This window comes from Phoxinus phoxinus (assembly GCF_949152265.1).
Source record: "Phoxinus phoxinus genome assembly, chromosome: 4".
NCBI lineage: Eukaryota > Metazoa > Chordata > Actinopteri > Cypriniformes > Leuciscidae > Phoxinus > Phoxinus phoxinus.
The window spans coordinates 21221747-21234204 of record NC_136879.1 but is presented as its reverse complement, the minus strand read 5'-3'; the positions used below and the strand labels follow the sequence as shown (position 1 = coordinate 21234204).

General features: G+C 41.4%; 1 protein-coding gene across 1 annotated transcript; it reads left to right on the top strand.

The window, feature by feature from the left end:
* Positions 1–437: 437 nt before the first annotated feature.
* On the top strand, positions 438–3314 carry gmnc (geminin coiled-coil domain containing; the record flags this gene model as incomplete). Its single annotated transcript, XM_079610541.1, has 4 exons — positions 438–603; positions 899–981; positions 1074–1190; positions 2454–3314. The coding sequence occupies 4 exons, from the start codon at positions 438–440 to the stop codon at positions 3246–3248; spliced, it is 1161 nt and encodes a 386-aa protein (XP_079466667.1). The 3' UTR covers positions 3249–3314.
* Between the last annotated feature and the right edge of the window lie 9144 nt (positions 3315–12458).

Sequence of the window (12458 nt, the reverse complement as noted above, 5' to 3'; positions counted from 1 at the left end):
GAACTTCACTGCAGGTTGTAAAATTTGCACCACTTAGCAGGCTGAAAGGTATAGTGCAAAAATAATTTTCAAACAATATTTAAGTAAAAGTTACGCAGCGCAACTAAACAGTGTTACGTTGGACTGAGTAAGCAGCTCGAGCGCTTTCGTTAGGAACTGTATTGAACACATTAAAGAAAAATACTGTCCCTGTTTAGCACTTAGGACCCATTTTATATAAGATTTTATACAAGAGGATGCTGAATACTTGATTCTGACTGGTTGACTAACTTTCTAAGGTGTCCGTTTATCATATTCATTAGCCACCCTGTCCATTTGTAAAGCTGGACGCGACATGATTTAATATGCAATTATTTCTCATTCAAAATAATAATGAGATTAAATAATTAAAATAATTGTCGCCTCACACTGTTATGATGGATTTTCTTTAGAGCACCATGCTGTCCTGCCAAGATCTGAGCTTTGCAGGAGGGCAGCGCTACGAGTACCCCGCCTCGACGTCAGCTGATGGTAGTGTTGACGTTTCCACAGCGACGCTCGTCTCCCTCTGGGACGCCGGTCCCCTGGACAACGCTGCCCGCCAGCACGAGCCGCCGCGGCGGGGTAAGTCCTGCAATATGCCGGGATCAGCGGCGCGAGAGGCTTCCCGCCTTGGCAAACTGGAATTTTTCCATCTCGTACTTTGTTTTCTCTCTCCGTGTTTTGTTAGAGTAGCATGGACTGTGGAGTATCTGGCCACCTCTAAATTGTTAGTTCTTTTGGGCTCTTTCTTTTGTTTTCAAAGTAGACAATTTATTTCATTTGTTTTGTTTTCTTTTCACTTTTCAGCTTGCAATTATCCCTAGACCATTACTAATCAGGATGATGACCTTTATTTCAAATGTCCCATTTGTTTTAGATTCACTGCCTGTGTCTGAGCATATGGGACATCAACCCACCTGGCCAGATCAGCTGTCACCTCAACTTCAACGAAACAAGCAGGTAGCCTATTTAAAAAGATGATCATATCCTAAACTCCGCCGAAGCTGCTGACATATTGTTAATGATTGTGTGATAACATTTTTCCCATAAAGCTCCAAGACACCCTGATGCAAAGAGAAGAAGAGCTGGCCAGACTGCAAGAAGAGAACAACAAACTCAAAGAGTTTTTAAACTCATCATATGTGAAGTCTTTGGAGGAAAAAACTAAGGTAAGAAATCTCACATCTTAAAGGAGTAGTTCACTTCAGAAATAAAATGTACTGATAATTGACTCACCCCCGTGTCATCCAAGATGTTCATGTCTTTCTTTCTTCAGTCGAAAAGAAATTAAGGTTTTCTCCATATAGTGGACTTTAACCAACGGGTTGAAAGTCCAAATTGCAGTTTCAATGCAGCTTTAAAGGGCTCTACACGATCCCAGCCTTTTATTTATTTACTTTTTTGTAAAGGGTGTTTGACTTAGTCTTTGCACGTTCGCTTTGTAAACACACTAGGTTGGTACTTCTGCCTACATCACGCGTGACCTTTCAACGTGATTACGTAATGACAGACGAGCATTTGTGGTTAAAAAGTGTATTAATGTTAATTTTTTTTGAAAATTACTGATCGTTATTCGTCGGCTGGGATTGTGTAGAGCCCTTTGAAGCTGCATTGAAACTGCAATTTGAAAAGATAGGAATATCTTCAGGGAATCTTCCTCAAGGAATATTTTCCTCAAAAACCTTCATTTCTTTTCGATTGAAGAAAGAAATACATGAATATCTTGAATGACATGGGGGTGAGTAAATTATCAGGACTTTTTCATTCTGAAGTGAACTAATCCTTTAACACAGCAGGGTTGCCAGGTCTGTACAAAAAACCCTGCGCAATTGCTATCAAAACTATCCCAATCACTGCCAAAACTATCCCAATTATGTTCCGGGACCGGGGGTAACAATTTCTTCAACCCAGGGACTAGAAAAACAACTCAGTGCAACAGCGTAAAAGTAGCCCAATTCTGCGGACTTGGCAACACTGTCACAGATGGATCTTTACACTAAGGTGATGCGTGTGACTTTTTCCCCATATTAAAATACTTTCTCCTTATCCAAATGAAACAGAGAAGGGTAATCTATAAAACTATGTAATATATATATATAAAAATTATAAACATATATATTATTTATTTATTAATCTCATTTATAAAGTGTCTTTAGGCCATGGAAAGGCGCTATATAAGGTAAACTATAAATAAAGCTCAAGCATTCAAAGCGACAAATAATATAACTGCAATGCTTGTTTATAATATGCTTTGGTGTAGATGCTAAAAAAAGTTCTAGTTATCTTTATCGTTATGGTTCTTGGTGTGAATGGCCCTTTACTGTCGCTCATGTCAGATCTTTCCTCAAAATATATGTACATATAGGCTACATAAACATATATCAACTTTGCTCACATTCGTTTAACCGCTTTCTCCCTTCTTCAAATTGCAGAAACTTCTTTCTAGCCGCAAGGTTCCAGATGGGTCAAGACACCGGAAAAGAACACACGGTGATTTCCGGAACCTGAGCCAGTTGCTTCACAGCGGCGAGGGGAAGCAGACCTGCCGCAATCTCTCTTTGGAGTTTTGCTCAGCAGAAGAGCTGGCGGCCACCCCACCTCTAGACTCATGGATTCTAGAGACGCTCGGTCTGCAAGACGAGAACACCGTCGACCCTGCACGCAGTTTCAACACCCCTTCTTTCAGCTGTCCACTTCCTACAGAAGATCATTACAGCATGGCAAATGTTGACATTGGCTTCAGCCCTAATGCAGAGACGCGCTGCGATTACAGCAGCATCGTAGACTCATCCAGCAACTGCAGTCTGGACACCTCCAGTGGCTACAGCACCTCCCAGAGCTTGGGTTCAAATTATTCAACTCTTGACCCCTCAGCTCTGTACACCATCACATCTACCGGGTCACTAGTCAGCTCTCCACCAGCGATGACCACCGCTCAACACTTCACGCCACCACGAGCTGCCTCCACTCCATATCGGCCCCAGGACATAAGCCCTGGACCATTCTACAACACACCAGGCTGTGGTTCCTCCAGTCCACCAGGGGGCGACGGTCAACATTTCTCCACACCACGTATGTCACGTAACAGGACAGATGTAGCTTTTAGCATGTCACTAAGTCCACAAAACAGTGTGAAGACGCACAGTTTCTCTCAAGGACAAGCGTTCACACGCAGAGATATACAAGGGGGGTGGAACTTCACCTGGGTGCCTAAACAATGTTCCTAGAGAAATTTTTGAGAACTGTGGGAGAACAACAGACATTTTAGACATTTTTGAGGACTAATAACACAATACGACCCATAATTGCAACAACTCTTCAATTTTACGGGTTATGTTTATAAAAAATCATTGTATAGCTTTGTGGTATTGTTTGTCATTTATGAATTTGTTTATAATGTTTTTATTACTTGTGATTGAAAGACTTCGATTTTAGATGCAGGATCATGACTGAATTCATTAAATCACACTAAAAAAAAATCATAATAAAATGTTTGCTACTTTCAAATTGTACAAGAAAACATTACAATTTGGCCTTTAAGTTAAGATTGTCACCATGCACCCACCTTGATGTTACAATGCTAACTAATTCACAAACACAGCATATGTCGCTAGCTATAAGACACCTGGATCAAATACAGTTTGCATATGTCTTCCATTGAAAATACTAGCTCACCACTAGTCTCTTTAATTGTGAACTGACGCAGTGTAAGTATCAATGTTGTGAGTCCCAAATTTTCTCGTGCTACACCGTTAGCCCTAACCTGTCATTCCCACAGCTGTCCCGCTTCCCTTCCCCTATCACTTTCCCTCCCTCTGTTTCTCTCCGGTACGTCTTCTCCATTCTCCCGCCACTGTGAGACAAAAGAGAGGGCCGGCTGGTCTCGAGGGAGACTTCCTCCCCAACCCGCCCCGCAGGTCTGAGACCCCCATGGGGGTCCAACATGGGATACTTACACCTCTCTATCCCTCCCCTCTGCCCAGCCTCTCACTCTCTGCTCTGCCCTCAGGGAGCTGGGGACGGCAGGGAAAGTTTGGGCCTTGAGTTAGCCATGGAGAAGCCAGGGTGAGTGGTCTATCTCTAATGACACGGTTAAGCCCCCTGCAGATGGCCTCCAGATTGAGGGGTTGACAGGAAAGAGCACCTTGAGAGGTACAGGAGCCTGGAAAATAACGGGTACAGGTGAAAGAACAAGGAAAAGGAGATGATACATGGATGGGGGTGACGGAGAGGGAATTTGGCAGGATGCGTTAAACAATCAACAGGTTGTGGTTTAAAGAATAACAATGACCTAATTCAGAGATTGTCAGTCTGCAATTCAATATTATATATTCAATTTTAGGTCTTATATTTGGACTCAGATTAAACAATAGCCTCCCTTTCAACCTGAACACTCAATTCTATGAAGTTCAATGGAAAATAAAGCACTGCAGAGATTATGTATTTTTGTAGGCCAAAACCCATAAACGAGTAAACATTTTAGTACTTCTGCTTCTATCCTCTCTAAGTCTTTTGAGTGTGTTTTTGGTTAAATGCCTGAAATAAGGTCTGTGTTGAACACAAGTACAAGATATTTTCATGTTTTATTCTGTGACATAAAATACATTAGTAATACCCTCTTGTGATTTTAAAAGATTGTACTTGTCTTGGAAAATGAGGTTGCTAGCAAGTGGCTAAATGGAACTGCATAAGTTGTCAGAGATATTAAACATCATCAGTTGAAAAGCTTAACTCCACAACTCACTAGTCCACTTTTACAGCCTCGTTTTGCTTATATACACGCTCTTGCAAACTCAAGCTCTTAGTGAAATACAAACCTTTAGCTTAATAGCTTGAAGTCATGCGATCATTGTGTAGTTAATTTATAACTTACGTTTAGCTTTTTACTTCTGCCTTCTGAATGTTTATTTGAGAAGATTATAATGATGAACAAAAAGAGTAAGAATCATACACTTTTGTTTGGTCACAGAGCTTAATTACGGCAATAATCCAAAAGCCACTGGAAAAATCCTTTTGGGTTTTTTGTCGAAGGAACCAGTGTGATGTTAACTTCCATGTTTCTTCCGGCCAACAAAAATAAGCATCACTGCAGTCCTCTAGACAACAGATATAAAAAACATTACAAGCCAACTGGTACTGATGGTCTAGGGTCTTTGTAACTTCAAAGTTTATTTGCAAAGACGGGGTGGATAAAGGTGTGTTTGCAGTTTAAAACAATCATTCAAGCATTCGAGTTGGGAAACTAAAAGATTGCCTGTTTTTGAATTTGGTTATGTGGGACCATTTCATTACAACACGATCAGCTCAACCTGCCCAAATAACAAAAAGGAAAAGGAAATAAACCATATATCATTATGAGTAATTTTAAGTTAACAAAAAAAAAGAAAAAATCCTAAAGACAGCCTCTGGTTAACTAGGTAGACAGAGAAGTGTAACATTAACAGCAGGCCTCCATAAATTTTACACACAAATACAGAAGAAGAGGCGTTGAAACAAAACACACCAAGACTTGCTCAAACCCAAACCTAAAAGAAAACTTTTATCTAAATAAAATAAAACATTATTTTCTGACATCTTTATTTTTTATTATCTAACTTCTGGGGACAATTCAAATACCCCCAAACGATAGCGAGGTCAACCATACACACGGTGGCTATCGATGGTTATTTATTATATGCAGGCTCCCGGCTGTTCCTTGCACCACTTCTATTATAACCAAGAACACCATTTAATCTTCAGCAGCCATAAAACAAAAAGTACTCAATAATTCTACTTCAGATTATGCTGTCAAACTAAGTTTCCCTTTGGCTGACATAACTAAACTATTCTACAACTCCCAGAATCTCTTAGCCATTCTGAGGCAAACTAATTCAGGAGCAACAGCTATGCTTATATATTTGAGCATAAGAAAATAATAAATCATAACTGTACCTATACAATGTTAAAGTAGATGTAGGCGTTAGACATTAGGAGAATACTCGACAGAGATAAAGTTAATGTTTAAACAGGCCGTGTGTGCCTCTCTAATTAAGGAAGCCCTGTTATCTTGATCTCTAATAGGTCTGCAGTAATACATGATGTATAAGGTAGAGAGAGTCTGCCGGAATGCTGCTCTGCCCGGTGTGATGGTTAATGTGTATCTATGACTGTGAAGCTTGAGTAACTGTACACTGTAAACTGCAAGTCTCTTCAAAAATGTATTTTCTCTCATTAAGGTCTCATTGGATACATATCAAAATTTCCTCAATTGACACAGGCTTGGCTCACACACACACACACACACACACACACACACACACACACACACACACACACACACACACACACACACACACACACACACACACACACACACACACACACACACACACACACACACACACACACACACACACACACACACACACACACACACACACACACACACACACACACACAGATTTATGTGTTCCTACTTGAGGGATTAGGATCTTGGCTATGTTTAGGCTATGTTTTATTTAACACAGTCTCACCCCAAAACGTCACATACTGACGGGTCTTGACCATACGTCAACATACGACGAAAAGGGTACCCCTATGACGTCCATGTGTGACGATTCGGGTATGGTTGGGTTTAGGTATGCGTTAGGGTACCGCTAGGAGGCGCTGCTGGTGCGCTTATGTCTGCGTCTCATATTGACGTTATAGGGGAACCCTTTTCGTCGTATGTTGACGTATGGTCAAGACCCGTCAGTATATGACGTTTTGGGGTGAGACCGGGTTGTTTTATTACATACTGAATACTGTGCAGAATACACTGTATATTGACTTCTTTAGTTTTAGAATAGTAAGTGAAACAGTAGACATCCAGTTAAGTGCAGTGCATTATGCGACACTGTATTCCACTCGGTGTTCTCTGAATACTGCACACTTTGGCAAATGCAACATTTGCATACTGAAGGCTATACTTTTAAATATTAGTCTATGGCGGCATCTGATGCAGAGAACTGGGCGAACTGCGGCGATGACTCCACCCACCCACCACCTAAAGAGACCAACTCAGAGCTCAGAACTCAGAGCTCATCCGCATCCTTACCAAGACAGTGAGTGTGTTGGGTTTAGACTGGTCGTTTCCAGAAGAGAGCCGGTCGTTGAAGTGGCAGCAGCCGGGGCACCGAAAGCAGGCTCCGGTCAGCGACCATCCCCGTTCTTCCCTGAGCTCCATGAAAAACTGACACTGTGGCGTGCGTCGAATACATTACCCCTCTTCAGCGCCCCCCTCACCACGGTTGACAGCGCGGAGGATAAAGGATATACTCAACTTCCCCCGCCTGAGGAGGCCGTCGCTACGCATCTCTGCCCACCCACGGCCCTCAGCTGGTAAAGCCTCCCACCTGTCCTAGCCATACAGAGTGACTTCTGCGCTTGTGGCTGAGAGCGGACGACGCAAGCGGCCAGGCTGGCTCCACACTTTACACAATGGCAGTCCTACAAGTTTACCAGGCTAAACTCCTCCGTGACAATGACGAGAGCGGCTCTGAACCGGCGGCCTTCAAGGAGCTGCGCAGCACAACTTACCTTGCTCTGCGTGCCACTAAGTCGACGGCCCAAGTAATCGGCCGTGCCATGGCCAATTTGGTGGTTCTCGAGTGCCACCTTTGGCTTAATCTTACTGAGATCGCTGACAAGACCTTGCCTCCCCTGTCTCTTCCTCTGGCTTATTTGGTTCTGCGGTAGATGGCTTCGCTGAGCGCTTCACAGCAGCGTAGAAGACATCACAGATGATGCGCCATTTTCTGCCAAAGCGAGCGAGTTCCTCTGCTGCTTTAAGTCACCCTAAATCATCGTCGACTCAGCAGCACACCAAGTCGGCTCCTGAACCTGCTCAGCCCCAGCAAAAGGTGGAACCCGAGGTGAAGCAGCGCTTCAGTCCAGCAAAGCGCAACACATGTTTCCTAGTTGCCAGGGCCCACGCCTTAAGCTAGAGCTGATCCCTGAGCCACCTGAGCAGCCCTGATATCTCGGGCACAAGGAGGAGGAGGCTGGGTCCCGCTGAGGCCGGACTGGCACCAAAACGTCCATGGGTTTACCACCCAACCCCGTTCATTTCCGGGCATTGGAGGTGTTTGATGCTAGTACTGGGTCCCCCTGTCTGTAGTATGGGTGCCCAGACCTCTTTCCGCTGTTACAGTCTAGAAAGTCCATCAAGAAAGTCTGGGGATAAGGATAAACTTGAGCAATAGCTCGCTGTCCCCCAGCCAACGCATCATGTTCCATGCACCAGTATCTGATTCGTCCCAAATGCGGGCATGGATTTTGCTGGAAAACTTCCTGAAAATTCAGAAGTTAGCAGCAGTATTCAAAACGGGGAGCAACCTCCGCTTGAAAACGTTTCAGAAGCTACTGGGCCTCATGGCAGCAGCCTCCTTAGTAGTTCTCTTTGGCCTACTACACATGCAGTTTAAGGTCTGCGTCCCACCTTGAGCGTGGCGCGAGGGCCGCAGTTTTCTCAGGGTGAGCCACGAGCCCTGGTCCCCTGGAAATCGCCCCATCTGTATAAGATAAGAGTGGAGCTGGGCTCAGTTTCCAGAAGGAAACTAGTCCTGACATATGCTTCCAAGACTGGTTAGGGCACCCTCTGCAACAGCAGGCCGGCCTTTTGCTCTTGGACAGAGCCAATGTTGGGTTGCCACATCAACTGTCTGGAAATGATGGTAGTACTTCTGGCCTTCAGAGATCTCCAGTCAGAAATCAGAGGGCACCATGTCCTTGACATGTCGGACAATGTGACAGTGGTAGCCTATCTAAATCCCAGGGGGGTCTCAAGTCCCATCTTCAGAACAGACTGGCGCGCCGCCTCCTCCTGTGGGCACAGGACAATCTCCGCTCAGTGATAGCGATACATGTGCTGGGCTCCATGAACACGGGAGCAGATATTCAGTCCCGGTATGGACCTTCTCCGGGGAAGTGGAGACTCCACACCCAGACGGTCTGCATGATTTGGAGCATTTTCGGCAAGGCGGAAGTGGACCTCTTTGCATTGAAAGAGAACTCCCACTGCCCGATATTCTTTTCGAAGGAAAATGATGCATTAGCCCACAGGTTGCACTTTCTGCACCTTTACATTTACGCATTTGGCAGACGCTTTTATCCAAAGCGACTTACATTGCATTTCAAGGTACACATTTACATTATTATCAGTTCTTGCTTTCCCATTTGATACATTTAAATGTGTATGTGTATACGTACGTTACATGAATGTACATATTTAACATTTCACATTTTCATGCATTATTTAAAATGTCATTATACTTTGTATCTTGTTTTGCCTCATTTGTTTTATATTGATAAAAAACAAATGCTATTAAAATAAATACTATATACTAATATGCATCAGCAATATAATAATGTGTCAGTCTGAGCATTACAATTTGAGTGTCCGGCTCACAGCTCCACCTACTGGACACAGTTCCACACAGCAAAACTACCAGCAAACCTCTCTGAAACAAAGCTATCTTGGGCAAGTAACTACTACAGAATAAAACAGCACTTTTATTAGGAGAGGCTGAGGCCGACAAGGAACAGAATAAAACAGCACTTTGATTAGAAGAGGCCGAGGCCGACGAGGAAGTGAGAAAGAAAGACACAACGTTGGTGGAAGATGGAGGCGTTTAGCTGACAACACAAAACAGAAGAGAGGTGTAGCTGTAATATAATGAAACGCGCAGAGAAAGCGTGACAGAGAACAGTTAAACTATTGTGTGTGTTGGTGGGTGTATGTAGTGTTCCGCACGGAGGATCATGTTGCTGCTGTCGCGTGGCAAGCGTGTCTGGAATGTGACGTGACCACATTACTCGACCCCTCACACTGCTGGAGAGCTCATATCATACTCAAATTAACACATATTCGCAAATGCAAACATTTATATTCATAGACCCACTGCAATTGCAAGGATACAAAAAAAAATATTACATAAAAAAGCAAGAAAGTGGCATTGTGCAACTGAGGCCTTCATCACTGTAGTCAATGAATGGCTGTTGCAGAAAGACATTTGCAGCCTTGATCATCAATCCTTAACCATTCAGCTGTCAATCAAATCGTTCATCCTTAACTGCCACAGAGAGTCTATTGCACAATAGTGGAAGCTTATAATATCAACTATCAACCTTAAGCAAACTCCACACAGACCACACACATTTGTTAAATACATTTATAGACAAAAATCAAAGGCACCTTTGACCTTGTGAAAGTCCCTTAAAACAATATGAAGACATGCTAGTTTACTTAATCTGACTATAAACAATGTTCAACAGTGGATTTACACTTTCAAGCACAGGGGAATTAAGCTGTCATTTTTTTTCTCCTGAGCTGAACACATGTATTTTCCACCACATTTCAATTCACCTTTAACTTTGTAGTTGAAATGACATTTTAACGTTGTTTGGAATAAATAAAATGACTGATCATTTTGTTTTGCTAATGCTAATTTAGTCCAGAATACAGAGAAATAATTTTCACACTTTTTGCATTTATTTTTCACACTTTTGTGCCCATGCATGCTGAATGAAGCATTTACTGGTTACTAAGAACTTTTGAAAAAACGATTGATACAAGCATGTTGTTCATATGACCCTTTGCCAGTAATGATTGAATAAAGATATATGTTAATATTTTTTAACACAATAAATATTGAAATGGTTTGTGTTTTTATCACTATTTGTTGATCAAATTTAAAAAATGTATATTTTAAGATGAAAAAGAATAATGATATATACTAAAAATGTCAAGAATAGCAGAAATAAATTATTGCATAGGCTAGTAAATGTTTCCAAAACTGTTTTTATGTGACCTTTAGATAACAAAGTTGTGACATACACAGTGACTGTAGTTGAGGAAACAGATGTCTCACTGACATTCAGTTGTTTTATAAATCCTGGATGTTATCATCAGTGTTCTGCTAATAGTTTAGATGAGTCTAAAGCCAGCCGGCACATTTTACTGTACCTAAAGGACACGCTCATAAATCGGTACTGAGAGTCCCATGGGATAAATGTTACAGAGATCATGATGGGACAAAGCTGTTGGTATTTGCGTAGGCACACGCAAGTCATTAAATGCATGCACATATACACACACACACACTCAATACTTCAATAAACATTTATAGGTTCTGATTGACAGAGAGGAAGTGGAGGAGAGGAAACGGATGCAAACCAAGAGCCTCAGGAAAAAAGGCATTTTGAATAATAATTTTACTGAGCAACGATAAGACATGCATTGATCTGACTATGTGTGTGTGAGTCTGCGTGTTTTGTGACCCTTCCCAAACTAACCAGATCAATGCCCATACAAATATATCTTATTGCACTTTTTGTTTTGCCAAAACATTCCTGTACACTGACAATCTGGGATGTAAGATCACAAAAACTGTATTATTTTTTTCAAAACCCCAAAACTCAAAGAAATGTTTTGAGAATTTGAATAAGAAATATTTTATATGTATGTTTCAATGTAATACTCAAATTAGAGGCATTGAGATGTGTACAGTTTTTAATCAAACTTTTCATTCAAATTATAATATAATGATAATTGTAATGAAAAAAAATCTAAATCTTATAAATCTTATATATATATATATATATATATATATATATAAACCATGGAAAAAGCATGGTTATACCCCTCCTATCTGCTTATTATAACTTGCGTTTTACACAAACATCTTACACATTACACTGGAATGAGCAGATACAAGAGACCCTAATTTAAATATGATCTTTGACCTTTACATTCCTTAACTCACACATGCAGTTTGTATTGTACACAGACCTGTCGTACACAACACACACATGCATCCATTTTATTTGCTCATAATCCCCTTTTTACACAGTTTATCATCCTGATCCTTTGCAACCATTGAACATCACTGCTTGTGTAATGACCTATGTAATGTAACACCTAGGTTCAAATGACTCAATTTACTGAGATCTCATTTACAAATATTAGCATCACAAATAAATAAGTGATTACTAAATGTACAGAGCTGTTGTCTTTTTTAAAGCTTATGGTCAAGTTAGAGTGAGGTTCCTCAGGCTCTTAAAGATAAGCTTTACAACTCTTACAGTTTGATAAATATCTCCCTCTAGTGGATTTATGTGTAATTGCTTCAAATTCTGCCAATGAAATAATGGATACAGCGAAAATTATTATTAATACGAGCTAGAAAGAAAGAAAGTTAGCTCATATTTTACTGCTGACCATGTACCACATCACATTATGCAATCAACTGAGTGCTAAACAGGTGTGTGATAATTAATGAATTGTTACAGCAACTAACGATCAGACAAGAACAGAGAACACAGGAAACAGGAAACAAAGATGAGCAACCTAAAAGTCCTGGATAAAGAAACTCACTTGACATAACCCGTAACAGCGTGAGATTAAAGGATAACTCTTG